The sequence below is a fragment of the Sinocyclocheilus grahami genome, unplaced genomic scaffold, assembly GCF_001515645.1.
Source record: "Sinocyclocheilus grahami isolate Dianchi unplaced genomic scaffold, SAMN03320097.WGS_v1.1 scaffold54.1, whole genome shotgun sequence".
Classification (NCBI taxonomy): Eukaryota; Metazoa; Chordata; class Actinopteri; order Cypriniformes; family Cyprinidae; genus Sinocyclocheilus; species Sinocyclocheilus grahami.
Window position 1 is genome coordinate 4389073 of NW_015505233.1, and position 27332 is coordinate 4416404.

Sequence of the window (27332 nt, forward strand, 5' to 3'; positions counted from 1 at the left end):
AGTCTCGGTGTGTGTGTGATGTGTATGCGCTCTCTGTCTCACACACACACACACACACACACACACACACACACACACACACACCCTCATCAGAGCTCATTCACTGCATTGCCTCACTCCGAAAAGCCTGATCTGTGTCACTAAGCGTCTGTATTGTCTAATACAGGAGAACACAGAGAACTGAATATATTCGACCTGCCAACACAATGGATTCAAACTGATTTCAGCTCCAACTGTTGAATTAAAAGGTGTCAGAAACCTTTACAGTGTTGACAAATGTACCATGTTCTGCACATTACAGTAGCCTTTCTAGTCGTAGCTATTAATAGGCGATGGATAGGCTACTTCAAATGAAGGAAACTCTCTAAAGAGTGTGATGTGACGGGGTTTCATGGTTATTGTGTGTCATTAGGTACATTCCTGCTCGTGAAATGTATAGTCACTCCTCTGCTGGATGATGTAAGGCACATTTACAGGAGCTGCAGGAGTGAAACCTGAAAGAGTGGAAATATGACTGCATCATGTGTTCAGCTGCTCTCGGTTGTCTGTGGTCTCCCTCTCGTGGACAGATAACTGTGGTGTTCTGAACACAGCTCGAGCTCTGAACATCTTAAAGTGCACTTCTTACATTTACATTTACATTTAGTCATTTTGCAGACGCTTTTATCCAAAGCGACTTACAATTGGGGGATACATAAAGCGATTCTTCTTAAAGAGGCAAACAGACACAATAAGTGGTTGTAATACCAGGTTCTTAGACTTTGTTCAAATAAGTACAAGCTAGAAAGAGAAGGAATAAATAAAGAGAGAGATACTTTTTAAAAAAAAAATTTTATTAAATTTTTTTTTTTTATGATGAAGTCAAGTAGCTTCGAAAGAGATGAGTTTTCAGCTGTCGCTTGAAAATTGTCAGGGATTCAGCATTCCGGATAGGGGTGGGAAGATCGTTCCACCAGCCAGGAGTGGTGAATGAGAATGTTCTGGAAAGTGATTTTGAGCCTCTCTGTGATGGTACCACGAGGCGTCGCTCACTAGCGGATCTCAGACTTCTGGAGGGGATGTAAATTCGTAGTAGTGAGTGGAAGTAGGCGGGTGCTGAGCCTGTGGCTGTTCTATATGCAAGCATCAATGTCTTGAACTTGATTCGGGCCGCAACCGGTAGCCAGTGCAAGGAGATGAAGAGAGGTGTAACATGGGCTCTTTTGGGCTCGTTGAAGACCAGTCGTGCTGCTGCATTCTGAATCATTTGTAGAGGTTTGATTGTGCTTGATGGAAGTCCAGCCTGAAGAGCATTGCAGTAGTCCAGCCTAGAGATGACAAGGGCCTGGACAAGAAGTTGTGCAGCATGCTCCGTTAGAAAGGGCCTGATCTTTCTGATGTTGTGCAATGCAAACCTGCAAGATCGAGCGGTCTTTGCAATGTGGTCTTTGAAGGTCAGCTGGTTATCAAAAGTTACACCAAGATTTCTGACCGAAGTTGATGGGGTAATTGTAGAAGAACCTAGCTGGATGGAAAAATCATACTGTAGAGTTGGAGTGGCAGGGAAGACAAGAAGCTCAGTCTTTGCCAGGTTGAGCTGTAAGTGATATTCTTTCATCCATGCCGAGATGTCTGCCAGGCAGCCTGAGATCCGTGCAGCTACCGTTGGATCATCTGGTTGAAATGAAAGATAGAGCTGTGTGTCATCAGCATAGCAATGGTAGGAGAAGCCATGTGCCTGTATGATGGTACCCAGTGATGTTGTGTATATGGAGAAGAGGAGGGGTCCAAGAACTGATCCCTGAGGAACCCCAGTGACAAGTTGATGTCTTTCGAGGGTTTTCGCTATGAATGGAAGGAGAGAGACAGGTCTGTAGCTATCTGTAAGTGAAGTGTTTAATGTAGGTTTTTTGAGCAGTGGGGTTATCCGAGCCTGCTTGAATGCAGTGGGGAAGGTGCCTGTGAGGAGAGATGTATTGATGATGTGTGTGAGTGTTGGTAAAAGTGTTGGAGAGATTGCTTGGAGGAGGTGTGAGGGGATTGGGTCTAGAGGGCATGTTGTAGGATGGCTGGAGAGCAGAAGTTTTGATACTTCTGTCTCAGTGAGGGGACAGAAGGAGAAGATGGGAGTTTTTGCAGTGGGTGGGGTTGGTTTGAAGTCCTGTGTGTGTGGGGCTGAGAATTGGCTACTGATTGTTCTGGTTTTGTCTGTGAAGAATGTGGCAAAATCATCAGCTGTTATAGAAGTGGTAGGAGGTGGTGGAGGGGGACAGAGGAGAGAATGGAAAGTTTTGAAGAGATTACGTGTGTCTGGAGCGCTGTTACTCATAGGGAATTTTCAGGGAAATCCCAAAGCCAAAGATTAGGCTATACTTAAATGAAACATAATTGAGAGCTCTATTAAGTCTACTGATCTTTTAAAGGAGAAACCTCTGAGGTTTCCTTTGGGAAGAACCTTCAATAGCTCACTCACTGAAAATAACTTGCAGCCACATCCAACACAAACCCACCAAGTGGCGAATTTAGTGCTTGCAAACTGGCGCTTATCTTTTAAAGTCACTCACAGCGTAGTAATTAGAGGCACAATATGGGATGAGGTGCCTACTGATGGGCACAATGATGACAGAGTGTGATGGTGATCTCAGTATCTCCAGTTCCTAGTCCCTTTTTACTGCAAGTATGATGTCTTTGAATGCTGCTGTTTCTGCTTTTGTTCAGATTGTGACTAACTGCAAACTGGTGTTTAAAGGCAGACACACATTTTTAGTAGTGCATGGGAACGTCAACCTGTGTGGAAACTCTGTGTAGTTCCATAACAAACTTATAATCATAATCTAAACCTTCGACAGACTGTTACCCATTTTGCACCTGCATAAGTGCTTATTAACTACTGGAATGGTCGTGGGCTGGGGAAATGTCTGTTTGACAAGCGCTGTTTGATTAAAATGAACCCGAAAGGAAATTAAAATCACCTAAAGAAATAAAATATATCACTACCAATTTTACAGGTGAAGAAACACTTAGTATTATTTCTCCACATCATAACATAAAGGTTTGAGAGGCTTTCTTTGCTGTTTTCGTAACACATCTTCATTGGAAATATCAATCAGCATTAACTTGGAAGTCTTATGGGAATGACAAATTTCTTCTACTGTTTAATTGGCATTGGGTGAGGGTGAGACCATTTTTACATGTCCCAGATTGACTGGTATTCTCAGGCTGCAGTATCAATAACAAAGACACCTGCGGTAACTCGTGCTTTTATAGGCCAGATGGATGCAGGTGTTTCTGCTGGTAAATGTTTATAAGGAACTGCTGACCTGTAGTCTCGCATAGTAGAGATTTATTAGAGTTCATGGCCTGTTATGGTAACCTCACAACCTGCTGAAATGACCAACGTAACCGGTCACCATCATCTGTTGTGTGTCTATAGCTTGTCTAATATTTATGTAGATACAGAAGCTAAATTTATATATAGCCTACAGAGAAAGTATATAGTGTGTGTATGTATACATTAGATAGAAGTATATATTAATTTATTTTTATTGTAATTTATTTTGTTTGTTTTGTTCTTTTTGATTGTTTGCAGCTGTGCCTTCATTGGTATATATAGTACATTACAAAGCATTTAGCTTTTTAGCTCCTGTGACAGCCATTTTTGATATCCTGCTGATGTATAATCACTGCTCTAATATACTGATAATAGTCTATATTTTGAGTTCGGACATAAACACTGAGTCATCTTTGTGGTGAGGAGAAAGAGCAAGAAATAGAGAGGGAAGCTTTCAGGGTGGTTTTTCCATGTAGATGATAAATGGAAATTTCATATCATTTCACACAAACACAAAATGGTTGACTAGCATGACACATTGACACAAAATGGCTGACGTCGCTTCATTCTGGCTAATAAGTGTTGTGAGTTCTGACGTGACCTTTGTGTTTGAAGAATGATCTCATCTTTTTGCAATGGTAACCCAATAGAGCACTGATGTTCCCACCGGGCGCATGAGCAGTGTGTAGCCATTCTTTGATTGTGGAACGCGTATATAATCGCAGGGATATATATTGCATCTATGGGATTCTTGATTAGGGTGGATTCCACAGAACTGGAATGAAATAGATTAAGGGTTTAGTTCATGCTTTTTGATATCCAAATAAATATTTATAAGCTACATTTATGAGATGGGAATTACAGTTTTTATGTACTTAAGCTTGCTTAAAAAGGAAGTTATGAGCATGAGGTCTTGAATTCACATTTAAAGAATAGAATCACATTGATGTAACTTTAATTTGGCCAATTTGTCACTGCACATGTTGGCTCCGAGGATGGGGAGAAGAGAGTGATATTTTTTTTTGTCTAGTTTGCAAGTCATCGTCATCTTTATCCTCTTCTATTTTAAAACGCTGTTAGCACAGGTCGAGTTTGCTGAGAGTTCACCTCGTGATAAAAGCTCAGGATCAGTTTACAGCTCTGGACTTAGTTTCCTTCCTCTCCATTAGGCAGGTATAGCTTAAGTTGAAGCTGTACAGCAACAAGGCAGCCATTTTGTTTCTTTTCTAAAGTTGTTGTCATTGTTAGAAACATTTAGATTTTTAGTAATTGCGTATGCTGTTTGTTTAGATATAACAAAAGATTCTTCTAGCCTAACGTTTTAAGGTACTGTAAGACAGTGGTAGTATTGTAGAACATCTTTGTGTAATCCTCAAACCAGGCCTTAGGTAGCTCAGACGGACATTGCACAATGTCTAAACCATGCAATACGGAAAATATAAGTTTTCTTTATTGAATACTTTCCTTGCAAAACCTTTCAGCTGATGCTTTGTTAGGAAATACAGCTCGTACTGCTGTCATCTGAACTATCCCTAAAATACAGAGCCCATATACATGCACGCAAAATGAGAACGTAAGTGCGTCTGGTGTGTTTATCAAGCTCAGCGTGTCTGCTATCCACTCTCTGACTCTATTTTTACTGCCAGTAAACAAAATAGACACCAGTGCGATGGCTAAACAAGCATATTCTGTTGTCACAATGATCTTTCTAATCAAGCCCCTGTGTTGAGAGGGAAGATTCCATAAATGATTCCCCACAGGAAGGGCAAAACAGCATTCCGATTTGTCCCATCCTGTCCTAAGTGCCTACTTTTCCGTGATGTCATAAAGGTTGCATGGCGATAAGGTTTCAGAGATCTGAATTTAATATCCAAACTCCTGTTTGGCAGACACTTGATAGCGGATGCACAGAGGTGTTAGAATAGAACTGTTTGTATGGCAGTTCTGGCCAGTTCAGGAAATTGAAGGGTAGAATTATGGAACGCCTGCATACGAACATTTATCACATGACTGCTTTGCAATGTCATAAAGTTGCTAGAATGTCAGAAACAGCTGTGTTGGGTGGCCACTATTGGATTTCAATTAAAGTTATTTTATAAACTTTTGCAGGCTTTAGGATTGTGAAGGGTTGGGATATTTCTGTCTTATGAGTAGATACTAAAATAAAGGCTGCATTCTGTACGTAACAGACATATATTTCTTTTCTCTCTTTCTGCCCAACAGAGTAAGCTTCCTGTGCTTCTCCTCGGCCGATCGGCTGACCTCAGACCGGGAGAATTTGTGGTTGCTATCGGCAGCCCATTTTCCCTCCAGAATACAGTTACCACAGGGATAGTAAGCACCACGCAGAGAGGTGGGAAAGAGTTGGGTCTACGAAACTCAGATATGGATTACATTCAGACCGACGCCATCATTAATGTGAGCAAATTACTACAACTGTAAATTTTATTTATTGCTTTATATTTATTTTGAAGTTATTACATATTTTATTATTTGCTATTTTAACGTGTCTCTCTCACAAGTCCATACACACACAAATCAAGCCATAAAACAAAAGCGTGTCTTAACACACGAAATGTCTCTTTTACAGTATGGCAACTCAGGGGGACCATTAGTCAATCTGGTGAGCATTTCCTCATTCCAAAACTGTTGAATAATATCCCATATGAACATGCATAAACACTACTGTTGCACAGAGCATGACTGTGTGGTAATCGTTAGGGCCTATTTTCCCAGAATGCGTGTGTTTGGTGTTACAGTAATGTTACCCCAGTGAGACTAATTTAACATGGTGGAACTCAAACCATCAGTCATATGTGTAAAAAAGGCATATTTTTTAACGTTATGTCCCAAGTTAAAGGATCATAGTAAAGAGTGAATATGGAAGGGTCTTAATAAACAATGATAGGGTGATTGGGACCCTGACACAAAGTGGTCTAAGTCTTGTATCATCCCAAATATGTTTATTTTGTGATGAAACCTTCTGACTATAAATCATGCAGTATTACATGGCAAATAAATAAATAAATTGACATGAAATATTAATTTGAGACAGTGTTATTTTAGTATTATAAATGTACTATTATATTATTTATTAATAATTTGAATTTGATTAAATTTTTCTGTTTCCAAGTTTTTCATGTAATATTTATAATAATTTTTTTAATATTAATTATTTTAATTGTCTTTTTAAAAAGTTTTTAGTTGGCAATAGTAACATTGATTTGATTTTAGATTATTTAAATGGTTTTATTTTAGCAGGCTATATTGTGTAAGTGTTGAATGTAGTAAATGATGCAAGAGCCATGAAAGATCATGATATGTGTTTTTGATTGGTTTACTAAAGGCAACAGTCAAGTATACATAATAAAAAATTTAAAATAAACGTATAAAAGTCGTTTAATATTTGACTGATAGTGTAAGGTTTTTCCTATAGGATGGTGAAGTGATTGGGATCAACACATTGAAAGTGACGGCTGGAATCTCCTTCGCTATTCCATCAGACAAGATACGACAATTTCTCGCTGAGTCGTATGACAGACTGGCCAGAGGTACGACAGTACATTCATATCCAGAAATAATAAATTAAATGGAGTTTGTTGCCTAATTATTTGCTGTGTTGCATCTTTGATTATGGTCTTCTGGCTGTTATACAGGTCGAGGAGTGACTAAGAAAAGATATATCGGTGTTCGTATGATGACCCTAACTCCTGCGTGAGTACATAACCACGTCCATGTATCAAATTAATGAATACCTAATTTAATAAGGTTACTATCATGACCTTATGGAAGCTCTTCCATGATTATATAATTCTGTGAGATCTCTGTTTTTATATTCTGTATGATTTATAGTACCGTATTGTAATTTAAGGCTATTGCTTTTTTTCCGGATGGACATTTTTTTACCGCTTTAATTCTTTGATGAAAACAGATCTGATGTAATTACATTCATTCCTTCTCACAGACTGTCCAAAGAGCTGAGAGGTCGACTGCGCGACTTCCCTGACATCACGTCAGGAGCCTATGTGACTGAGGTCATCTCTAAAACCCCAGCTGCAGCGTGAGTCACCAAAACTCAAATTCCCATAATGCCAAGCAGGTCAAGAGTGCAGGTTAACTGGTTTGCTAGAATTCATGCTGTTTTTACTGGCCACATGCTCTCTACCGTCATGCTTGGAAGGATATTGTCTTTGGCTCCATCTGTCTTCACATGTTTTAAATTTGTGTTTGACCCCCACCTATCAAAACGCACTCTGATGTTCATTATTTCAGCCCATCGTGTTTACTGACTCACACAAAAAACTCTTGTGCGAGAGGCATGTAGGGTGCTGAAAATGCATTTAAATTACAGGAATAGTTCACCTAAAAATGAAAGTTCTGTTGTCTTTTATGCACCCACATGTCTTTCCCACACCTATGAGTCAAACAGGTTTGTAACAACATTATGATTAACATGTTGATTAACGTGAACACCTATGACTCAGGTCTTGTCACTGCCACATCATATCCGTGAACATTTTTAGGGTGTCTTGTTTTTATTATATGCTTGTTAAAAATCAAACGCAAATAAGTACTCAAAGGCAAATTTAGGTTTTGCAGGTTCATGAAATTCTTTGTGCATGAAATGTTGTTTTGATATAATTCCACAACCACAGTCCTATCCACTGCCCACCACATCCTGATCCATTTTTAGTTTTCCAGAAAGCTTGGACATGTTAAGAACAAGCTCAGATGGCACCCAGACATACAAACAACTGCTTCTTTCCTCTCGCCGCGACACCACTATGCTTATGATTCACAATTGCATAACAGATGATCACCAAATGTCACACTTGCAGTCCAACAAACAGGAAGTACTTGTGAAGTCTAGTATATAACCTAGGTTGTTACTCTGTGAGGGCGTGTGAGTGTGTTTTATTTGACCTAATATAGATGTAGGTGTATATTTCTGATTTAAAAAGTCATTTAAAGTGATAAGGACTGAATTATAGAGCCATTATGCTTGCACTATTTAATTAAGCATACAGTTCTACAACAACTGTAAAAATACATTACGCACAGCCTTAAGAGTTGGTTTTGGAAGCTATTTTGGAGTAATTCTGGGAAATCCAGCAGTTTTTCATTTGTATTGGAGACGTTTCAGTTTCTGTGATGTAAACTGAAGATTAGGAGACCTTAATCAAAATGAATTATTTTAGTGCTCTGTAGTCTTCCTCCTTAAATGCTTTTTCCCTCTTCTCTGTCTCTTCTGCAGAGGTGGACTAAAGGAGCACGACGTCATCATTTCTATCAATGGTCAGCGGATCTCCACTGCAACGGATGTGAGCGCAGCCATCAAAAAGGACACCAGTTTACGCGTGGTGGTTCGACGTGGCAACGAGGACGTCATCCTCACTATCATTCCCATGGAGATTGACCCTTGACCCTGAACAGAGCTGGTGTTCGTCAACCCCACCAATGAACTTACCGGGTGTGTCCTCTGCCCCGCCCCTACGAGGGACATCTGGCCAATTTACCTTGTTCTTGAAATGACGGGCAGGGTGAAAGCTCAGCCTGAGATTTTAGAGTGTACAGAGCACAGTGATGTAGATTCACATTTATTAATGTTTTTTATTTTAATCATAATTAATGATTTAGAGGATGCTACTACTGTTTACTGTTCAACATAAGCCATTGGACATGATTAGATTTTCCAGAATATAGATATGCTCTTTCATTACCCAACCATTTAGTGCACAGCAACTTTTCAGAACTTGATTGGAATTTCTAACCATTTTTGTCAAATAAATTGACATTTTTGTTGTTGAAAAAATTAAAAACCTTTTGATATTGTGCTTTTCTAGAGCAAAAATGTTTGATATGTTTTTAATAATAGCTTATTTGATACATTGGCAAAGACTACAATTGCACCAGAAACTGAAAGAAGAAAAATGCTGAAAAACATTACACCATGACAAAACATGGTGTTATGTTATCAAGACATTAATGGAAGTTACTGGTGGTACTTTTGACCTCTACATCACAATATTACATTCTGTTGAAGTTCTGTTGAACTTTCTATTCATCAAAGAATCTGGGGGGAAAAATGTTTGAATTTATTATGTTATTTTATTAGCAAGTAAAATCAGAATTTTGAAAGAGAATTCTTTCAAAAACATGAAAACAAAATCTTAGCAGCCCCAAACTTTTGGATCGAAGTGCATATGTATTTGCATATCTTTGTAGATAGAATACATTTTATTTAAAAATTGTATTGAATTAACTTAACCTAACTCAAACTTTTCAAATGAAGAATGAAGAATTTTCTGTGCACCTAACAGAATCAGATAAAATCCCAAACTTTCAGTGTAACTCATACATGGCACACAGCCTTCAGCTGGCACTAACCAGTCTATGGCACTAACTGATGCCAAAAAAACAAAACAGGAATCAGGCCTGTTATGAAAAGTCCAGAACCTTTGCCAACACTGCCAGAATGTTCACTGTTGTACAGCATGAGCAAATAATTGAACGTTTTGATTAAGTTTTCGTTTGTTTTATAATATCCCTCTTGTAGCATGTGCCAGAAACATTCTAAATTGTTTAGGCAAGTGTTGTAAAACCTGATGTAGAAATCACTGATTTTGTATACACAATATATGCAGTGATTGGAAAATTCCCATGACATCGAAAAGAGGTGAGAACCACTGGCAAACCTTAGTTAAAACTTCGTTTTTCCCCACAGTAATGAACCAAATGAACCAGAGACCTTTTAACTTGATTGTCTGTATTCTGTAAACTCTAGTGATCACTGGTGCCATCTAGTGGTGATAAGGTGTAACTATTCACATAAACTGTTGCATAAACAACAGACATGAACTACATATTAAAAGTGATTTACATGTGAATTTACTAACAGAAATGTAGAAGATTTTTTTTGTGGTGAACATCAAACAAAACAGTCCGCTCTTTAATTATTCCAAACACAAAAGGAGATACAAATACAAAAGAAAAAATAATGAATTGGGCAAAACGAAGACAAATATTGTAAACATTAACCTAAGGTAAAAGGAACAAACGACAACAAATAAAAGAGACAAACATATACATACATCCAGCCTTCCCATACATAGCATTTCACGCATGTAGGGGGCGCTATAATACAGTGAAATGCGAGAGCAGTCAACAACACAGGCTCAGAGTTCCAGCGTAGAGACCTGGGGCCTCATTTATAAAACGATTTGATCGCAGAGTGTGCGTACGCAAAAATCCACGCCAACGTTCATATTTATAAAAACGGTCTTTGACGTGGAAAAGAGCTTAGCGCCACGTCAGGGTCTGAGCAGACGTACGCACCTCTGTTTGCCCGAGTTTTGGAAATATAAGCCATTCTTGCCGCTTGTAAAAGATTTGGACATTGTCATGTGCTCTTTTATAAGTCAATGACATTAATTAGACATTGTTTACAGGCCGGAGATCTGAAACTGTTCAGCTGCGCACAATTTCAAGATCATTGCAATTTATAGGTTTCACATCTAAAAGAGAGGCGTACGCACATTTTCTGTGCATACGTTCGTTCTATGAATCACACGTACGCACTTTGAGAAATGATCGTAAAATCAAATCTTTCTTTCTTTTTATAAACAGTCCTAAATTTGTTCTAAGATAATTTCTCAAAAGTGCGTAAGTGCGATTCAGTGAAAACGAACGTGCGCACTACAACACGGTGCGTACGCCTCTCTTCCAGATGTGACATTTATAAATCGCAAAAAAAATTTTTTTATTGGTCTTATGAAGTATTCTAATTTGTTGAGATAGTGAATTGGTGGGTTTTTGTTAAATGTGAGCCAAAATCATCACAATTAAAAGAACCAAAGACTTAAACTACTTCAGTCTGTGTGCATTGAATTTATTTAATCCACAAGTTTCACAATTTGAGTTGAATTACTGAAATAAATGAACTTTTCCACGACATTCTAATTTATTGAGATGCACCTGTATGTTTCATTGAGTGACTGTTAAGTGAACAGTGTTTTAGCATAACATCTTTCTCAGTTATAGACTATATGTCTTGCTTCACTATTGAGAATTTTAATTGAGGCTGTTCTTAAGCAATGTGTTGCAACTGATGACTTGTCTACTGAAAGCTTGTCTAAAAATTATATTCAAAGAATATATATTACCATTCAAATGTTGAGGGTCAGTGAGAAAGAAAAATAAATACTTTTATTCAGCAAGGATTTTAAAAAATTGATCAAACATGACTGTAAAGACCATTTTAATGTCACAAAAGATTTTTATTTCAAATAAATGCTGTTCTTTTTAATTTTCTATTCATCAAAGAATATTGAAAATGTATCTCAGTTTCCATGAAATATTAGGCAGCACAACAGTTTTCAAACACAAATAAACAGTACAACAAAGCAAGTAAAAACGGTGAGATCAATTATACAATATATTATTTGTTTAATAGCGTACTGTAATACTGTTGGCCATTAATGCTACATTTGAGGGTATAAGGTCCATGCACAGTGTTATGTAATGGACCTTGTGAGTTGTGTATTAAACAGTTGGTACCATGGATTGCTGTCTCTCATGAGGTGACCTATGACCCCATCTATGGACACAAGACTGAGATCACCCATTATCTCAGGGGTGATGCCATAGTTGAAAATGCATTTACTGATGCCTCCATCATTCACATGCATCTGTTTAGTCTGTACTAATTACAGTATTTTTACTGTAAACAGTCAGAAGAATGGACGAGAGCACTAATGGACAGAGTTTCTGCTTCAGTAAACATTAGCGCAACAAAGTTTGGGTTTATCGTAGTTCATCCATAAATGAAAATTCTGTCATTATTTATTTATCCTCATGTTGTTCCAAACGCATGTCTTCCTTTGTTCACTGGAACACAAAAGGAGATGTTAGGTGGGATGGCAGCCTTTCACAGAATGACACTATTCATTGTATAGAAAAAAAAAGTAGCTGTTGCCTGAGGCTGTCAGTCCCTAACATTCTGCCTAACATATCCCTTTTGTATTCCATGGAAAGAAAGTCATATGTTTTAAAGTTGGAACAACATGTCGGTGAAATGGTGATTTTTGGGTCAATTCAATGTGCTTCATTAAATAAAAGAAAACGTAATAATGCATCAAGACTTTAATGAACTAACATATTTCACCATGGTTAATCACAGTAGGCTACATTAAGAAAGTGAATCATTTAAAACATTTCTGAAATTGTATGTTTAATTATGCAAATGAAGTAATTAAATATACACTAATTTGAATACATTTCTAGAACAGAAATCTGAACACTGGATAAAGCCAGGTTCAATATTCTATTTCATTCTTGCGGTTTCATCAAATGTTAAATAAATGTTAATAAAATGTATAAATCAGGCAAAAGATCTATGAACAAACCCCTCTGTAAAAAAACTTCAGAATATAGATATGAATAAAACTGGACACTTATTTTGAGAAAATGTAGGCTACTGTAATTAAAATGTAGCCTACAGATAAATTGTGATCAAATAAACTATTTAAATGTTTTTTATTCAACTATTCTGAAAAAATAAATTATGGAAGCAAAATACACTAAAATCTCAAAATTGACCAGTGCCTGAAAAAAAACCTTTACTTTTGCCTGTTGTGTCCTGCGTTGAGTTGTCAAGTCTTTCAAATGAAACAGACCATCAGTACTGTGGGTTTGATCTAAAACACCAGGTGGCAGTATGAAACCCTGTAGAGATTATGAAAATAACATAAAATCACATTCCGCTAGAATGACATCCTTCAAGGCAGGTCACCTATTCTCAGATTTTCAAGATTTTTAGGAATGCTTCGTTTTAGTGCCGCTCGCTTAATGTCTCGAGATTCATGCGACAAAAGACAAAGCAGAGTAAAACAACAACTTTTATATTGTGACAAGCTTGGGAAGACGGGAAAGGTTTAATGGGTAGCTTTGTGTGTTTTTCTATTGATTGACGTATAAGAAACATTCCTCATTGGTCAAGCCAAAGCGTGGCATAACTGTGCCACGCAGCTCGATGCACATTAACCAATCCCACTATGGCGAAGGCTATGAATATTAACAAGGTCAAGCTACCGTTGCTTGGTAACCTTGGGGCGTCCGGTCACGTTTCCTAATTAATATTTACAAGCAGAGCCTTCAGTATAGTAGGATTAGCGACCTTTCAGTCAATCAGAGTTTACTGGTGTAACGTCACGTAACGTATTTAATATTCATGAGACAAGCGCGGAGGCTGTTTAAAGTTAAATAAACGCCGCCGCGCGACTCGTGTTGCGCACAGTGTGCCGCGGCGCTGAGGGAAAGGCAACGAAACGAAAAGAGACGAACAGAACCGAACCTGCGCGACAACAAGACTCTTCTAGAGAATGACGTCTATTTGTCCAAGATGCGATAAGACGGTGTTTTTTGGTGAGTGTTTCCTCTAGAATTCTCATTCAGCAGAAGTTTATTTCATTGTTATTGTATCATTGAACTGGACTAATTGACTCAAATTGCAGGCCGTTTATAATACGTGCCAAAAGGTCAGGGGAAATGTATTTTCTAAAAAGGACTTCACTTCTGCAAATCTTGACAGTTACATAAGGCTTTGGAAAGCGTATTTGTTTGTTTTACAGTCATTAGGTTATAAGCAGTGTGATTTGAACACTTTGTTTTCTTTTTGGGGTCTTAAATCCAGTTTAATAGTTCAACAACATATCGGATTAATACTTTATGATTTGTGGTGGTGGTGGTGGTGGTGGTGGTGTGTGTGTGTGTGTGTGTGTGTGTGTGTGTGTGTGTGTGTGTGTGTGTGTTTATATGCTTATAACAACAGTCCACCATGGATGTTCTTCACTTTTGGGTTCTCAGAGATCTATATGACTATTAATTTCCATATACTATTATTCTCTGCTGTACACATCAGTACTCCTGTCAACAATAGTGAATTTGTATTTTTTGCAAATATGGTCTTGCTGTCCTTGATGAACATGAAGAGTATGTGCCTTTGCAAAAGAGTTAAATGAATCTAGTGAGCTTAACTGGGTCAGAGGAAAAGATTTAGGGTAAAGTAATAGGCCTATGTTAATTTCAAAATTACGATTATTATTTTTCTTATTATCTCCGGGACCCCAAACTGTCAGTCTCAAGTAGAAGATGAGGATTAATTTTGCAGCCTGTGCAAACTAAGTAATGTTATTGAAAGGTCAAGCACAAGTGACCCTGACGCTCCCACAGCCGCATTGGAGGATGTTCTCTAGTCTGTCCCATTATTGTCGGCTCCTGTTTAGTATTCTGTCCTGACATCCAGTATCCGCAGGGCTAGTAAATGCTATAGCCCGTGAAAAGAGAATTGGGTGACAGTGTTATGTAAGAATTTGACAAGGGACTCTTGAACAAAGTGAGTGGATCTGTTGTGCTACTGTTACAGGTTAGCAGATGGAGTAACTATCTTTCTGGCTGCATTGAAGAGGAGCGTGATGATTTGATATCCCCACTGAGCCTAGACTTCTGAATATGTCTAAGTCAGTGTGCTCTCTGTTTGACCTGACTAGTTTTGTGTGATGGAATGTGTGTGTGTGTGTGTGTGTGTGAGAGAGAGAGAGAGAGAGACAGACCCTAGGAATGTTGGCTAGTTAGTGTGTAGGGCATTGGAGAGGTGAGTTTAGTCCCCCACAGTGCACAATGTCAACCTGGAAAATGTTTTATATCATATCATAGCTCTTTCGCTTGGTATATTATAACTGCAGAAAATATGCTTATTGATTGATTGGTTGTGGAATGTTGACAAGTGAGTTTTTCTCTGTATTGTATTTTGTATTTTGCATTTGTACTTGTATTTCTCACTCCTGTGCTCCAAAGTCCATGACTGTTTACTGTGTGTTTGCTTTGCTCATAGCAAACTATTGATTTTTTTTTTTTAATTCATGAGCTGTTTATGAGTGAGAGAACACATGCAAGCAATTTTTAGTGCAACAGAAGTTGTAAAACATTTTTTAATATACTGAAGCTGGCTGAAAATCGGCACTCAATACTGTTCAAATATTTGGGGTGGGTAAGAGATTGCATTTATTTGATCAAAAATACAGTAAAAACAGGAATATTATAAAATATTATTTCAATTTTAAATCGCAGTTTTCTACTTTCATACATTTTAAAATGCCATTTATTTTTGTGATGTCAAAGCCGAGTTTTTAACAGTCTTTTATTGTCACCTGATCCTTTTTTGGTTTGCTGCTCAAGAAACATTTCTTGTTGTTATCAGTTTTGGAAACAGTTCTGCTTAATATTTTTGTAAAAAAAAAATAAAAAATTCAGGATTCCGGAAAATTTTCAGGATTCGTTGATGAACAAAAAGTTCAAAAGAACAAAATAAAAGAAAAAAAATCTTGCTAACCCCAAATGTTTAAATGATAGTGCATCCTTTTTTTTTTTTAATTTTTTTTTTTTTTTTATATCAGTGAAATGGTTGTTTGTTTGATTGTGCACAAAAACTGCTTGTGAAGATCAGAAAGGTCAGAGATAAAATGCACTTTTCGACATCCGCTTGATAGGAGCGGAACTGACTCCGCAGGGTTTGGATTGAAACGGGATCTCTATTTCAAGCATTTCTTCAGATGGTCCAGTTTGTTCTTCCTCTCCTTTGATGCTGCATTGTTCAACTGAAAACACAGATGCAGACTCCACCCTAAAAAATGTGTATTTTGTGTGGATAGTCTTCTGAGAGCTCTTGTAAATATTGTTTATAGATATCTCTTCAGATATAAATGCACAAACACACACAAAATTGCAGTTGCTGTGTTAAAGCTGCATTTCAGCGTTTGCTGAGCTGGACACAACTGTAATGCTCTATGAATATACAGTAACTATAACAGTCATATAAATAATGATTCTAAGTACATTACCATTCAAACATTTGGAGCATGTAAGATTTATTAAATGTTTTTGAAAGAAGTCTCTTATGTTATTTATATTTAAAATAACTTCTAATTTAGTGTATTTTAAAATGTAAGTTATTCTTGTGATAGTAAAGCTAAGTTTTCAGCAGTCATTACTCCAGTCTTCAGTGTCTCATGATCCTTCAGAAATCATTCTAATATGCTGATTTGCTGCTCAAGAAACACTTATCAATGTTTAAAACCGTTGTAATGCTTTTTATTTATTTCCATGGTGTGATACATTTTTTACAGTTTATTTGATTAATGAAACTTCAAAAGAATAGCATTTATTTGAAATAGTAAAATCATTTATAATATTACAAAAGATCTGTCAATTTGGATCAATTTAATGCATCCTTACTGAATAAAAGTATTCAATTATTTACAAAAAAAATTAGACCCTTAACATTTAAATGGCAGTGTATACTATTTTTCTTATGTTTTCTTTCACTTCAGAAACACCGAACAAGAAGACCAAGTGATGCTATTCATACCAAGTTAGGTTTTTGACTAACATACAGTCTGGTCCACTTAGCAGCTTTTACTGGCCAAAAACTACCCACGAAAGGAAGAGGCTGTTTGACTGACATGCAAAGCAGCCAAACAGATGTTTATCACTACATGACATTTGCAATCTTATTAACTGTGTGTAATTTAGATATACATTACTGCAATTAAAGCAGTCAACCTCAGCATTATATATCACACGCGCTGATCAGATAACACATTACACTCTTTCCCTGTTCTATAGCTGAGAAAGTGAGTTCTCTGGGGAAAAACTGGCACCGTTTCTGTCTGAAATGTGAACGATGTAGTAAGATTCTGTCTCCTGGAGGCCATGCGGAGGTAAGCAGAACTAAAGCTGATATTGCAGACTGAGATGACATTAAAGAAATCTCTCACTGATCATTGTGCTTTTCTTTCTTTCTTTCTACCTGTTTATTTCCTCGTGAATTTAAGTGTTTACTCCATTAAATATTTGAGTTTCCTTAATCTGTTAGTTAATAGTTTTAGTTTCACTCCAGTGCTGATGACTTTGATCAGAGAACACAGACAGGATTCCAGATGATTCTGTATGTCCTACTTGGTTCTTGGTCTGAATGCATCAGCAGAGTTTCTCAGAGTGAAGGCTGCACATCCACAGTGTCGTAGTTTAGCAGGCGATCACACAAGCTCAATCCATTGAGCTGACACTGATTGTAGGTCATCCCTGTCAACTTCTATCTGGGTGCCCCTCATTGTCCTATTTCGTTCTTCTTTGGTTCTGCTCTCTTTTATATTGAACTGACATGTGTGAGGGTCCTGCCTGATACATTAGGAGATGTTTTCTTGTTCAGTGATTAGAGTTTTGTTTGGGTTAAAAGATCATTCATCCATTCCTTTTGTAAGTCTGTACCCTCAGACTTGTCAGTCATCACAAGTAGAAGTTTGTGGAGGAGTTGAAAGTCCTACAATGACTGTAAACACAGATAATAAGTATTTATAGTAACCTCATAGGATCTGTCTGGAATGTTCTCTGACTGCAAGGGAGAGATTACAATTACATATATATTGATTATTTATCTATTTAATTAATATTGGATAGAACATTTAAGCGTGTTTGTTTTCTTGAAACTGTTACATAAAGCCATTCCCATACTCCTTTTGAACCCTGAACGTCAAAATAGCAAAGAACGAAAGGACAAGAAATAAATATCCTTGGTACTCCTTACAAAAGTGCTTGATGTTGTCAGGTTTTTTTCAGTATAAAAGGGAAAAGAGATTGACAAGAACTATTGGGGGAAGACTGACTGGCTGTGTTAACAGGAAGTGAACCCGATTCTTTTAGTCTTGGGCTTTACTGCTACTTGCCTCTTAGAGGAAATGTAAATCATACTATTCTAAACCGCAGTGAAATTCCTAAAGAAATAGCAGTAATCTGTCATTTTAAAACACATGTTTAGTCCGGTACAGCTGGTCCAGTTAAAATCATTTTACTGAACAAGTATCTGTAAGCAAATGCTCTTCCTCTCCCACACTTGGTGTTACTGTGGGTCTTTACCAGAACTATTACAAGGACAATAGAGGGACAAAGATAAGTGTCCTTTCAAACCAGAAAACAATTGTCTGCCTTTCTTTCTTCTCCCTCCTTCTCTCTCTCTCTCTCAACCCGCTCGCACTTGCATGCACACAAACCGAATAGTCACACACAACTTTAGTTTAATTATAAGGTGAGTTCTGACTTAAAATGAAGGAGGTTTTTTTCTTTTCTAGTGCTTTCTCATTTGTGTTGATAAAAATGGATGGACAAACAGCTCTTCATTGTCTCGCTGAAGGATATATTTAGTCTTGTTACTCTTTTATTACAGTCAATATGTTCCGTTTATTGTGTGTGCTCTTTTTCTCTTATTGTGTTCAAAACAGCAGGAGGTTGTGTTGTTGGTGTTCACTTGCTGCAGGTGTCGACTGCCTTTTCTTCCTAATTCTATTTTTTATATTTTTTAGCTCATGTCACAACAGAGACACTGAGATAGATGTTGCTTTTAATATATAAAATATACATTACAAATCCTTGATGATGGTGAATGTAAAAATAAATACATAAAGTATTTTTCTAATATGTGTCACTCGGCAGTGTTGGCATGTTAGTTTGGCTTTATTTTTTTAAGAGCACTGTTATGTGCACACATGCACTAAAACACATGCACACTAAAGTGTGTGTGTGTGTGTGTGTGTATGAGAGAGAGAGCGAGAGAGAGAGAGAGAGGAGGCTTGAATTTCAGTCCAATTTAAGCCTGACTGGGTCTTTTTATGCAATCTGGGAGGAGCAGGAAGGAACCGAAGGATAAACAATGACCTCTAATGAATCGAGCATGACACAAGCCTCTGTCTCTTTCATTCTGTCACACACACATACTTATGATAATTTTACCTTGCCTAAAAATGCAGGTTTTAGTAGAAGAGTGCCTCGAACAAATGTAAAAATTTTGTATTAAAATTTTTTAATAGAAAAAAACCCTTTAATATTGCAAAGTCAGAATATTTCTGTGTTTTTTTTTTCAGATTGTGTCAGCGCTTAAACTGAATTGGGAAAATTATTTTCTGTATTTCATTAGGTTTAGTGTGTTTCATTGATATTAAAAAGCTTTTGTTTTGTGTATACAGCAAAGCTACACAGAAATAAGAAATTCTGCTAAGCAAATAAAAACAAAAGTCAAATGGACTAAAAGAGATTCTCTCTGTCACACACAGCATGATGGATTGCCTTACTGTCATAAACCCTGCTATGGAACACTCTTTGGACCAAAAGGTATGTACAATAAGATGTTGCTGATAGGTTTTTCTTTTGAGTCTTTTTGGGCCTTTAGTGCTAGTTGCTCTTTATGTGATGTGTATTCCTGTACAGGAAATAAAGGTTTGAATCAGGGCTCATTTAGCGACATCTGACTCGCAGCGACTTTTAGAATAACCTTCCAAGTAAAGACCATACACTTACCACTAGAAACATTATCCTGTGTGTGTGTGTGAGAGAGAGAGAGAGGGCGAAAGAAAGACAAGGGTTTGTAAGATACATTTTAGTTTATTCCCTGCAGTCTGGAAAAGAGCTTAAAAAGAGCTCCCTTTTTTCTTTTTTGGTTACATTTTTTTCATATCTAATGTCATGTTGGTTGAATCATCCAGATTAAAGCAGGTCAATCAGGTTGAAACCGAACTTACAGGGACATTTCATTCAGTACCTTTATTTGAAACTCAAATTAGACAATTTCCTCGTGAGAGCAAATGATAGAAACATCTAGTAAAGTAGAGATTTGTGTCTGTTAAATGGGATGCATCTAAACTACACAGACATGGAGATGATTACATTTATAGGCAGTCCTATTTTCACTTACAAACCATATTAATAGTGGCTACCCGAAAGCATACAAATATGATCATCTACACATACTGTACATCCACAATAATAATAATAAAAAAAGTTGCCCTGTCTTCCTAAGCACCTCAGACACCAGAAGACTTAAAGCAGATCCAGTGACTAGGAAAATGTAGTGTTTGGTAAGATGCTAGGTTTCAGTGTATAGCTTATGCTAATGCAAACTCAGACATAAGAATATGCTTGTTTCAGGTTGTAATATACCATCCAAGTGAGTGCACAATTCAGAAGAGATGCATTTTATCAGGATCCGAAGAGGATATTTTTGGCTTTTGTCTAATGCTATCTGCATTAGGAGAGTCTGACCACTTTGATATGAGCTTTATCAACCATTAACACTTACTCGCTCAGTAATAGAATGGTACTCATTGTTCTGTCCTCTTATTGGTAGGTGTAAATATTGGAGGGGCGGGGTCTTACATATACGATACACCTCCTCAGACACCGGTCAACAAATCATGTAACAGCCCTTCAGACGGTTCGCCCACCACACCTTGGACCAGCTCACAGATCAGCTTTAATCAACCTAAAGGTACTGTTACATATGTATAAAAACCTACATTAAAATCTGTCATATAAATCGGTCTCTTCATTAGAAATTAGCCTACTGATTGCCACCATTGAGGGACAAAAATGTTTAATAATATTAAAAATATCTGTATGACATTATATTCTGCAGTTCTTCCCTGTTGTACCGAATATCTATACTTTTCAAATTATCACATCGAAGTTAGAAATTCAAATATTGTGACAAAATTAATTTTGTAGGGTGCCACAAGTTTAAAATTTCCAAAGGGTGCCGCGACTAAAAAAAGGTTGGGAAACACTGGTCTAGCCCACGAGACGTGCCGCTGCTGCGTTATTCATTCAAAATATTAGAGAAATATTTAAGCTCAATGCAGAGAAGATCTTGAATGGGTTAAAACCGAAACCAAGTCATTCACTGATTTTCACACAGAACGCATATTCAATACGACTGCTGCACTCGTGTCTCACAGAAGAGATGTATAGAAAGCCATGCAAAGTTAAAACAGTTTAAACTTTTAGAAAACACGTCGCAAATTTGTGGAGGTTTATTCACTTCGTCTCATATGTTTTTAAATGCAGTCTGTGTGAATGGCTCTTTGGGTTAAGCAATCCATATATGTGATGCTGTTTTGTTCATAATTGTTTATGCAGTTTACGAAATTATATTTAATTTATATGAGTTAATTTAGACGTAACGCACGTTTTTTATAGACTATTACTTCCTTGCGTTGAACATTTAAAATGTGCTGCATTATTTTGCTCATTGCGCCCTCCTGTGGTCTCGGGAGACGAGCCAAAAGTTTAACCTATTTAATCTGCATATAAAACATTAGATATGTTTAATTTTTATTTTGTTTTTGACTGTTAAAACAAAATAATATTTGTTTTTTGTCTCAATAAATTGAGTTAATTTAAAAATACAGTGGTTAAATGTAAACACTTTTTTCTATTGCTCTTTGTTTTAAAAAAGGTTATAAAAATGTAAATAATTATCAATACCGAACGATAAGAAACATTATATCGTTGATAAATGTTTTTGCTATATCGCCCAGCCCTATTCTGGATCCAGACTGAAGCTTGTGTAAATCCTAGTTACCATCTCAGAAATGGAGAAACAAATAGAGACATAATTAGCGTAGCTGCTGTTCCATTCAAGCAAATTTGATTTGTTTAACCCAAGCTAAAGAATAATAATGTGCATTTGATAAGATATAACTGCAGTACAAGATTATGAGATGCATTATTTGAATGCTTGGCCAAAGAGATGTGTCTTTAATCTAGATTTAAACAGAGAGAGTGTGTCTGAACCCCGAACGTTATCAGGAAGGCTATTCCAGAGTTTGGGAGCCAAATGCGAAAAAGCTCTACCTCCTTTAGTGGACTTTGCTATCCTAGGTACTACCAAAAGTCCAGAGTTTTGCGACCTTATGGAGCGTGATGGATTGTAGCGTGGTAGAAGACTAGTTAGGTACGCAGGAGCTAACCCATTAAGGGCCTTATAGGTAAGTAATAGTATTTTGTAACTGATACGGAACTTAATAGGTAGCCAGTGCAGAGACTTTAAAATTGGGGTTGTATGATCATATAGACTCTCATATAGACTATAGAGATATAGTCACAATTACCTTTTTTATTTTTATTCTTATACTCTGAGGTGAAAGTGTTTTGCATAATATACTGATAAAAATTACATCTAAGCGTTTAGACACTTCTTGGTTGTCAAACATGAGTGGTGTATGTCCTTAGTTAATGTGGTGAACTACATCTGTGGGACACCTGTTGAACTTGAAGGGAACTGACTTCATACGTCTGTCTCCTTCGGTTTTGATCTTCGCCTGTTTTCCTGGACTTCTCCCTTTAGCCTTGCCCCTGTGACTCTGTCTGCCTATCGTCGACCAACGCTAGCCCTGTGACTATTCTTGTGTCTTGCCCGCCATATTCCTGGTTGCCACTGATTACCCTGCCTGTCTGATGACCATGTCTCTGTCTTCTCCAAATAAAGCTTTGCATATGGATCCGCACGTCTCACGTCTCGTCAGCCCCGTTACACATACATCTACTAAAATCACCTTGATATCAGTTGGTTAAAAGTAATTGAAAATGGCCAAGAAAAGGGACGTTATTCCTGAGAAAAGTTCTAGCATCTTTTGATTGCAGATGCCTCGCGATTTTATATTTTGTCTTGTAATGAAATGACATGCATTCATAGTTGTGTGATTTAAGTGTCCAAATGTGTCCATATGCTATTTTTAGCCACTGTATATATAGACACACTATTCCAGGCTGCATTGTTCCCCACATTCCATTATACATTAAATCTTCCTCAGCACTTTTAACACAAACATACACAGATTCCCACACAGAGTGGGAGACAGAAATACTTAAACGTGTGTGTTGTAATGGAGGGGTGGGAGGATGGTTTTCTATAGGGACCCCCTTGGGATTTTACGTAGTGGAATTTTAATGGCCTTCGATGATTTGCTCCTTTCCTAAAATATTTCCCCTTAATAGGTGTTTTCCGACAGGCGGGACATTGCAGGAATGTTAGGGGAGGGTTTTAGGGACCATTGTAGAAACGTCTGGAGGAATGTTTCAGATCGTAATGCGTTTCCTAAACACGTGAGCCAAGCACCATGATAAAATGAGCACAGGAGAAGACATTAGGATCTAAAACTGGTAACAGTCTGTCATCTTTGATGTGAGACAGAAGTGTTCATTTAAAGCTTGTAGTTTTGTGAATGGAAGTGCCGCAGATTCTTATCAAAGCACATCAGACAGCACAGCTTTAATCACACCAGCCTGGATCTGGCCTTCACAAGCATCAGACCAGAAGTTATTTAAATGATTTAACATAATAAAAAATACTAGGAGACACAAGTCAGAAAAGCGCCTATATGTTTAAAGTATGAATTAATTATTGTCCTCTGTGGCTGAGGAATAGTTCATCAACTTTTAACATGCACACAGATATGAATATAAAAGTAAAATAAAAATGTATATACAGATGCATAAAATTTTTGCTTTTGTTTTTAGCTTTTACTGCGCCTTCACGTATGTTTGCTGGAGAGACTAATCTGTGTCCCGGCTGTGGAAAGGCAGTTTATTTCGGTGAGTCCAGTGAATCAAAACTATGACTTTTCAGACATTTGAGAACTTTCAGGAATGTCTGTGGTTGGTTGCTGTGTGTGAGTGTGTATGGTTTTGTGCTGCTGTATATGTGCAGTATTTGGTCTGAGATTGAGTCAATTTAAAGGGAACCGCTAGAATACCAGTCAGTCAGTCAAGACAAATGTTTTTTAAAATCGCTTAAAGGGGTGGTTAATTGCGATTTCACTTTTTTAACTTAAGTTAATGTCTAATGTTGCTGTTTGAGCATAAACAATATCTGCAAAGTTACAAAGCTGAAAGTTCAATGCAAACGGAGATATCATCTTTTAAAATTCTGGCAGTTTAATGCCTACAAAAATGGCTGGTAGGGACTACAATGTGCTACTTCCCGGGTTCGTGACATCACACATCCATATAAACTCCGCCCTCAGGAAAAGGCAGCAAAGGGGGCGAGGCCATGCTTTAGAGAAGAGGAAGAGAAAACTAGAGGTGCACATAAAAATCTATTCATATATGAATCGCGATTCTGTCTTCTAAAAATTCTAATGGATTCATTCACAAGTTTCAAAATCAGTGTTCTAAAGCAGCAGTTCTTAATTCTGTTCCTCGCGTCCCCCTGCTCTGCACACGCTCTGCATCTCTCTCTCGCTCTCTCTCTCTCATATATTCAGATCCTCAGCTCTGTTCCATTTATACACTTATTTTCACATAGCTATGAGAAGCGTTAAACATGGACGCACGTGCAGTTGCCGTACTGTATTAAAGTTTAATCAGGATAAAACTGTATATTAAAAGCTAACATAAGCAAGAGCATTTACAAATAACAGAGTATCTAAAAGTAGGGCTGAACGATTTTGGAAAATAATCTAATTGCGATTTTTTTTGACCAATATTGCGATTGCGATTTAATATGAAATTATTTTTTTAAAGCTCTTCATGTTCTGTATTATTCAACAAAGACAAGCTATAAATCATTGTAGTATGCTCAACACACTATTAGATAGATTAAACATAAATGTTCTTTTCTGTAGGCCAGGCCTATATGTTACGATGAAATTAGGTGATGCATGAATTGATATGAATGACATTTTTATTTAACAACTACAATCACAGTACATTGACTGATTTGTTGAACTTCCAACCTTGTAAGCATGTAATAATTATGTTTAAATAAGCCTGGTGTAAACATTAATATGAAAGTCAGTAACAAATCACACAAACTAAAGTAGATTGCAGAAATATAAAAACAAATCTGTTGCTTTACCACACAACTTTAGGTAATTCAAAGTCACTGTAATAAACATGTAAACATGTGCACTGTACTTTTTAAACACTATCTGTTAACTTTAGACCAGTGGTTCTCAAACTTTTTTGGTCGCGCCCCCCTTTAAACCTATAAAAAAAATCTGCCCCCCTTTCCCGAATCCCCATCCCACTTCAAACTACCAAATAATTTCACTAAACATTATGAAAATGTTATTCTTTTTTTTTAATTAAAAAAACCTACAGGGAAAAGAAACACCTGCATCACTTGAAACATTGAAAAATAGCATAGAGAGAATAACTTTATTATTATTATTATTCTCTCGCTGTTATTTATTTATTTTTTGTGGGTTTCATGCTGTCCGCTAAGGCATAAGCTTTCCTCTTCACCAACGACATTAAACACCGTGTCTACACCGTACGCAGCGGCAGAATACAGTAGAACCATTATAATCAGTGACGCTGTGTACACTGGATGCGACGCGACATTAAACTGATGCCTTGTTCTATTTATGACGTACTGACACGAAGTTAAAATGATTTGCAACGGTCGCTTTGTCGCGTCAGTGTAGAGCTGTTGCGGCGCGACGACTGTAGCGTCCGGTATAGACTCAGTGAGTGAAGCCGAGAGCAAGTTATGCCTCGTCATATGTTCTGCATTTAGCTTTAAATGGCCAGCACCTGCCTGGGTCTGTGCGACTTCATCTATGGCTTTTCTCTTCGCTTTCACAAACCGATCCATCTCCCATTCTAAGTTACGTCCTTTGGCTGTTTACCGTTTTATTAATTTTCTTTTTCTGCTGATGGCACGCGCTCGACTTGAAGCAGCGCTGCTTATTATGGGTGTATGTGTCATCAAAGCACTGCGAGTATGGCAAGCCATTTTAGCATTTAAAAGTTTGTTTTGACTATCCATAAATATAATTTAAGATAGGAACAATTGTATTTTGACGAGTCATAATTATAATTTGACTAGTCACAATGACAATTAGCGATATCTGCAATTATAATTGCACTAGTAAGAAATCGGATTAGAGATATCTCTAAATACATTATGACTATTCAAAACTCCATTTAAGATATCTGTAATGCCGTCATAGATATCTTCAATAGGGTGTCACACATACGCAAAGGTAATTAGAGATATCTCTAATTCAGTTTCGACTAGTCACAATTATATTTTAAGATATATGAATTGTACCTGCTCCTAGTCGAATGTGCTGTTGTGTGACGTGAGACTAAATTAACACAGCTCCTCCCAGAGCCCTTCCCCAACTAATGTTTAGTGCTAACTGCTAACAACAGTGGTCTGCTTTTTTTTGTCACGGAGAGAAAAGCTACTGGATGAAGTGCTTCAGGGATTTTTAAATAATATCTGGATGCAGCCTTATGTGGTAAAAGGTCTCCAGCGTGCATGTATGTATAGCACTGTGATTTTAATTGAATCATGTTGCAAAATGGACCAAATGCAGTGTAATCTTCAATAAAGGCAGAAAACCGCAAACTGCTCGTCAGAATTTATTTATTACACATTTAGACATAACGAAGAACAATGGAATTATACAATAAAAACATGAAAAATAGCAGAAATAAATGCATGACGGACAAGAACAATGCTTCATAATCAGATGCAGTCAAAAAAGGTGATGGCTGATTTTAAATAGATTACAATTTAATAAAAGTTTAACTGGCATTGATGATATTTATTAGTAGGTTACATTATGTTGTGTATGGATTCAGGTTTACTTGTGTCATTATGGCAGCTTGTTTCCGCCATGGAATAAAAAATAATTACATTATATAAAATGTTGCAACAGCTGACATGAAGCCTATACAAATCCTTAGCTACTGATTTTACATGTGTTCGTTTGTAAATAAAGTCTAACACAATTTAATCCACAGCACGCACGTCTCAACATTACGTTATAGAATAGGACAAAAGCCTGTCTGAGTGCTCTCTGTGTAGTCTACCACTTTTACACATGCTCCAGCTACATTTTTATTTCCATACTTTTGAATTACTTCTGTATAAAACAGTTTAAAATGACCCAAAGATGCAGGACCTTTATTATACAACTCTTAGACAAAATGGCGGATGACAACAGTTTCCAAGGTAGGATTGGTTAATAAAATGTTTAAGGTGGGTCTTAACAAAGGTGCATTTTCATGCACATTTTAGATATCTATAAAGGAATTTTGACTAGTCACATTGTTAATTCTATATATCTACATTGAAATTCTTCCTAGTCACAAAGCTAAATGCAGATATCTCCAAAGAAAGATC

At 37.1% G+C, this 27332-nt stretch overlaps 2 protein-coding genes across 5 annotated transcripts in view; both read left to right on the top strand.

Annotated features, from left to right (window-relative positions):
- The window catches only part of htra1a (HtrA serine peptidase 1a), a 27548-nt gene extending 18450 nt beyond the window's left edge, over nt 1-9098 (top strand). The window contains exons 4-9 of the mRNA XM_016269771.1: nt 5534-5728; nt 5901-5933; nt 6747-6861; nt 6967-7024; nt 7275-7370; nt 8565-9098. Coding sequence (XP_016125257.1) covers nt 5534-5728; nt 5901-5933; nt 6747-6861; nt 6967-7024; nt 7275-7370; nt 8565-8733 — 666 coding nt within the window. The 3' untranslated portion in view covers nt 8734-9098. The remainder of the gene's footprint in view (nt 1-5533; nt 5729-5900; nt 5934-6746; nt 6862-6966; nt 7025-7274; nt 7371-8564) is intronic.
- Nucleotides 9099-13496: 4398 nt separating this feature from the next.
- LOC107583529 (cysteine-rich protein 2-like) overlaps nt 13497-27332 on the top strand; it is a 19009-nt gene continuing 5173 nt past the window's right edge. Inside the window, exons 1-6 of one of the 4 annotated variants that reach the window (XM_016269775.1) lie at nt 13499-13732; nt 16696-16736; nt 16991-17085; nt 19471-19528; nt 20541-20681; nt 23711-23785. In XM_016269775.1, coding sequence (XP_016125261.1) covers nt 16721-16736; nt 16991-17085; nt 19471-19528; nt 20541-20681; nt 23711-23785 — 385 coding nt within the window. In that variant the 5' untranslated portion in view covers nt 13499-13732; nt 16696-16720. Of the gene's footprint in view, nt 13733-16695; nt 16737-16990; nt 17086-19470; nt 19533-20540; nt 20682-23710; nt 23786-27332 lie in introns of those variants that run through there. The other 3 variants (XM_016269774.1, XM_016269776.1, XM_016269777.1) reach the window with 3 other exon arrangements.